Source organism: Raphanus sativus, chromosome 4 (assembly GCF_000801105.2).
Source record: "Raphanus sativus cultivar WK10039 chromosome 4, ASM80110v3, whole genome shotgun sequence".
Taxonomy (NCBI): domain Eukaryota; kingdom Viridiplantae; phylum Streptophyta; class Magnoliopsida; order Brassicales; family Brassicaceae; genus Raphanus; species Raphanus sativus.
Window position 1 is genome coordinate 48,010,697 of NC_079514.1, and position 5,646 is coordinate 48,016,342.

A 5,646-nucleotide genomic window follows, 5' to 3' on the forward strand; every position below is an offset into this window, starting at 1 on the left:
TGTTTTAAGTTTTGATGAAAATGTTACTTACAAAATCAGCAATATATTGGATCGTTAATTATTCGGTCAGAATATATTTCGCTAGAGCTTAATAATATTAGACTAATGTTTGGCTAAATTTTTTCTATTGATTCCACATCAACAATAAGAAGACTTAAGGGATTGACACGTAAACAAAAACACTTTGTAATTAATACAAAAAATACAAAAATTAAAGTTACAATTTTTTTTAAATCCTCAATTAATAAATCCGGGATTGAGCCGTGTGTTTTTGTTGTGAAAATAATAGAATTTTAAGTTATTAACGGGGAAATATGATCGTAAAAATTGTGGATGATTTTTATCTTAGGGTTCACTGCCATGCTCAAGGTCATGCTTTTATTATTATTGGCCATGTGGAGTAGTAGGCGTGGGAGCGGATAGTACCGTAAATTTAAATATTTGTGATTTGCTTTATAGTTTATGGATATCTGATTTTTCTATTTTTTTGCTTTAGAAAAATATGGGTATCTAGATTTTTGGATATCCGAAAAAATTACAGATATATGCGAATATTTACGATATTTACGTATATCTCATTCACTTTGTTTAATACAAGTAGTTTAAAAAAACTATACAAGCTTTTTCCCAAAAATATCTTTTACATAATATAAAAAACTATATGTTTCATAAATTTTGAAATTAATTAATTCTTTAATTAAACACAAATTTTAGAAGTAGTTTTATAAATATTTTATATTTGTTTTCTTAATTTAGTACTCTTATAAGTAATTTTATAAATTATATTACTAAAATTATATGTTAAAATAATAATTACATAAAATTATACATTTACAACTCTTTATTTAATTATAAATATACTTCTATTTGTATAAGATACAGAGCGGAGCGAATATCAAACTCTTATTTTTTTGTATTTGTGATTTATTTCATTTTTAGTAGATATTGATTTTGGATATTTTCTTTGATTGGAAAACTTATTGATATATAAATTTTTTTGATTGTATCAAAATGAATAATGAATAATTGATAAAGAACAAATCAAATTTAACAAATAAAATGTCAAGTTTAAAAATCTGTCAGCCAAACAGGTCGAAAAATATAAATAATAACAGTAGTAACACTTTTTAGGAAAAAGACAATTGTTAAAAAACGGACAAATGGGTAAAGATGATAGATGATGGAGATGGAAGCAAAATTTGAAACGCTAGTTTCAGATCACATGGGGAACTGTGGTGTGCATCTCTTTACTCATTTTCTTTTATTTATAATAAATAATAAATCAATATTATATATACATATTCTGTTCGGCTAATTAATACTCCCTCCGTCCCACTTTAAGTGGAGTTTTAAGGAAATTTTTTTGTTCCATTTTAAGTGATGTTTTCAAGTTTCTAGGTAAAAAATAAATGCATTTTAATATTTTTAATTATTTATATTATGTAGTATAATTGTTTATTGGTTGAAATTACTTTAATCATTATTGTTTTTAGGTAAACGAAAAAAATAGAATAAAAGTTTGTAATTTCTTAATCAACGTGCAAAACCTCAAAACTCACTTATTTTGGAACAGAGGGAGTATTCAGTTTCATTTACAAGGTAAAAACATTCATAAATTTGTAGAAAAGAATCGTTGATTTTTTAAAAATTAATCCTAAGAACATTTGTTGAACCAAAAAACCCTTATTCTCTTGGACCTCCAACGGTTCCAGGGCTCCAGACATCATAAGAAGCTCCTACTCCTCTCCTGGCAAGCAACCATCTATCTAGTATGGACTGAACGGAACAATAGAATCCACAGGAATGATCGCAAGTCTCCGGCTACTGTTCAACGCGATCTTGATCGCCTGATCAGGAACAGAATCTCCAGTTATCGCCTCTCTAACCCACAGGAATCATCTCAACTTCTCTCTCTGGTTCGCCATGATCACGCGATGATCTCCCCCTTTGCCTTTACTTCCTATGCCTTTTGTCTCTTTTAGGTCTCAAAATTGGGCTTCGGCTTACTAAAATTTGGGTTCAACTATGGATTATGTTAGATTGGGGTTTTTAATATGAACTTGGGCCACTTGGCCACTAGCACCATGCTGTAATATTTTATTTCTCCTATATTTATATTGAAAAGTCTTTAGCAAAAAAAAAACCCCTTATTCTAAACTATTTTAGTTCCTCTAAGAAAAACATAAAATGAGTGGTTTCACTGGATCTAATAATCGGATTTTTGAAAATAGTTGTAATCTAATTTGTTTTATACGAATAATCAATTATATAATATGATTTGATCTATTGCTATCCAGATATGCAATATCTTTTATATTCATAAAACTTTAAACTTTTAACCGGATATTCTGTTTGATTCGTACGAATAAAATAAAAAATAAAAAAATAATAAAATACTCTAAAAATATTGTAGTACAAAAATAAAATGTTTTGTACCTTTTAAAATTCTAATAACTAATTTAATAGATTTAATAAATAACTTTTTGTCAATATTATATAAATATAATATTTATAAAGTTTTATATAATTCTTTAAATATATGTATATATGTGCATATATAACCGATCAGATCGGATATTCGTAACTGAAAAAATATGTATTTGTGATTTTTTATTTTTTTAGATATTGTATTTCAGTATATGATTTGCTTCGTAAAATTACAGATATCCGTATTTTTTTTTGTTCTAACCAAAATTTATGGATATTTGCCCAGGCCTAATCACATAACAACCTTTAGAAGTTAGATTTTTCTATCCATCTTTCCTTCGTTGAGCTCACAAATTACTGAACGGTGAACTATATAATATAACTAATCTTTAATCCGTCCGGTTTAGAACGAATCTGATGCACGGGGGGAGTCACGGGGTCCTAGAGTTGGAAATGACGGTTGTGGACCTTGCTATGTAGAATCTAATTTCTTGGTCACACTGTAGGACCCAACGATGGGGTCAACAATACAAAAATCAAGCTAATAATCAAAATATACTCAAGTCCTTTTGTCGATTATTAGAAAAAGCATATTGTAGACTGCAGAACCGGAAAATGAGCTAAATTATTAATATGAGTAGAGGTGTTAGTAAGAGCATCCACAATGGTGACACCCATTGTGGAATCTTTAATGATTAGTTTACTATTTTTTTTTTTTTTTTTTTGAATAGTTAAGGATCTTAGTCTAAAAAGTGTGTCCAATGGTGATCCCGAAGTAGGAATCTTTAGAAAAAAAAATATTTTTTTTTCAAGAAATAAAAGAAAATACAATAATTAAACATTAAAAATACAATAATTAAACATAAAAATACAATAATTATACATAAAGATACAATAATTATTCATCACCAAATTTATTCCAAATATGCTCAACTAAATCTTTTTTCAGTGGTTCATGTATACGGATATCCCGAAGTTCTCTCTCGTTCTGATTGACAAATATGTTATTCAGATTTGTAGGCATCTCGGTTTGGGTTTCCACGTGTGAACTTCTGGTGACACTTCCTTCTTCAAATTCCGAAACGTCGATGCGAGCGTATCCATTGCGTTCATTTTCGACTATCATATTGTGTATTATGATACATGCTCGCATAATCTTCCCTATCTTTTTTTTGTCCCATGTAAGAGCCGGGTTTTTGACAATCGCAAATCGAGCTTGCAAAACTCCAAAAGCCCGTTCCACATCTTTTCGGGCTGCTTCTTGTTTTTTAGCAAATAACCGTGCTTTAGGACCTTGAGGACGTGAGATTGATTGGATAAATGTTGACCATTTTGGATATATACCGTCAGTGAGATAGTAAGCCAACTTATACTTGTGTCCGTTGACCACGTATTCTAACCTTGGAGCTCGACCTTCTATAATGTCATCAAAAACAGGAGATCGATCGAGGACATTAATATCGTTTAAGGTACCTGGAGGACCAAAAAAAGCGTGCCATATCCAAAGATCTTGTGAAGCTACAGCCTCTAAGACAATTGTCGGTTTGTTTGATCCACGGGCGTACTGTCCTTTCCAACTCGTTGGGCAATTTTTCCACTCCCAATGCATACAGTCAATGCTCCCAATCATCCCAGGAAACCCGCGTTTCTCTCCAATATCGAGGAGTCGTTGAAGATCCTCTGGCGTGGGTCTTCGTAGATACTGCTCTCCAAATAACTGTACTATTCCATCAGTGAAATAATGTAAACACGAAAGTGCCGTGCTCTCACCAAGTCGGAGATATTCGTCAACCGCGTCGGCTGCAGAACCATAAGAAATCATACGAATTGCTGCGGTACATTTTTGTAGTGGCGAAAGACCAAGCCTCCCGGTAGCATCTGGTCTATGTTGAAAGAATGGAACGTTCTGTGAGAGGGCATAGACAATACTCATGAATAATTCCTTGTTCATACGGAAACGGCGTCTGAAGATATGTTCCTCATATGTGGGATTTTCGGAGAAGTAGTCATTCCATAACCGGATGTGTCCTGCTTCACGGTTTCGTTCAATAAATGCTCGTTTCTTTTGCTCTTTGGTTTGGGCCTCGATAATGTTGTTGATTGTATCTTCACAGATATCTTCGAAAACTTCGTCCAATCTTTCTTCCAATTCTTCCATTTCATTGGATGAAGATGATGACATCCTGATTGACAAATTAAACTTATAAGTCTTAAAAATGTATAACTTCATATTTTTTTTTTATCTATAAGTCTTAAAAATGTATAACTTAATTTTTTTTTTATCTAATAGTCTCAAATATGTAAAACTTTATATTTTTTTATCTATAACTCTCAAATATGTAAAACTTTATATTTTTTTTTATCTTATAGTTTCAAATATGTATAACTTTATTTTTTTTTATCTAATAGTCTCAAATATGTATAACTTTATTTTTTTTTTTATCTATAACTCTCAAATATGTAAAATTTTATATTTTTTTTTATCTTATAGTTTCAAATATGTATAACTTCATATTTTTTTTTTATCTATAAGTCTTAAAAATGTATAACTTTATTTTTTTTATCTAATAGTCTCAAATATGTATAATTTGATATTTTTTTACTCTTTACTATCAAACCTTTTTTTTGAGTTAAAAACACAAGAATGTTGGTGAATGCTCCTGCTGGTTTCTCCACAGCCTCTGTTGGTGAATCAAGAGAACCCGAAAATATGAATAATTATGAAGACAAGAGTTAAAAACAAGACAAGAGTTAAAAACAGAATGTTGGTAAATCAAGACAACTCGAAAACGAGAATAACATTTTACATTAGCCGAAATCAAGTGTTAATATTGATACAAGAGAAGGACTTCTTACACCCAGATATTACAAGTGAAAAATCGGGTTGAGAAGAACTCCAAGAAAATATTACAACAAATCCGAGCAAACAGAAGAACGTTTGATGCAGAGGAAACAAAAATAAGCTGATACAAATCTAAAGGCCAAACGAGAACTACTTATAGTACATAAACTTCAAGAGATGAACCCGTGAACTACTTCAAAGCACCTGTGACTTCCACTACTCCTAATGCACCCGTGACTTGCCCAACCTTCAGTGCACCCGTGACCAACTTAACCTGAAACAAGGAGAATAAAGACAAGAGTTATAGATAACACATCAAAGCACCCGTGACAAAACAATAGATAACACATCATAACACATCAAAGCACCAAGAAAGA

At 30.8% G+C, this 5,646-nt stretch overlaps 1 protein-coding gene across 1 annotated transcript; it reads right to left on the bottom strand.

Annotated features, from left to right (window-relative positions):
* Window positions 1-3,325: 3,325 nt before the first annotated feature.
* LOC108824522 (uncharacterized) lies at window positions 3,326-4,585 on the bottom strand. Its single transcript, XM_057008373.1, has one exon. The coding sequence runs from the start codon at window positions 4,583-4,585 to the stop codon at window positions 3,326-3,328; it is 1,260 nt and encodes a 419-aa protein (XP_056864353.1).
* Window positions 4,586-5,646: the final 1,061 nt, after the last annotated feature.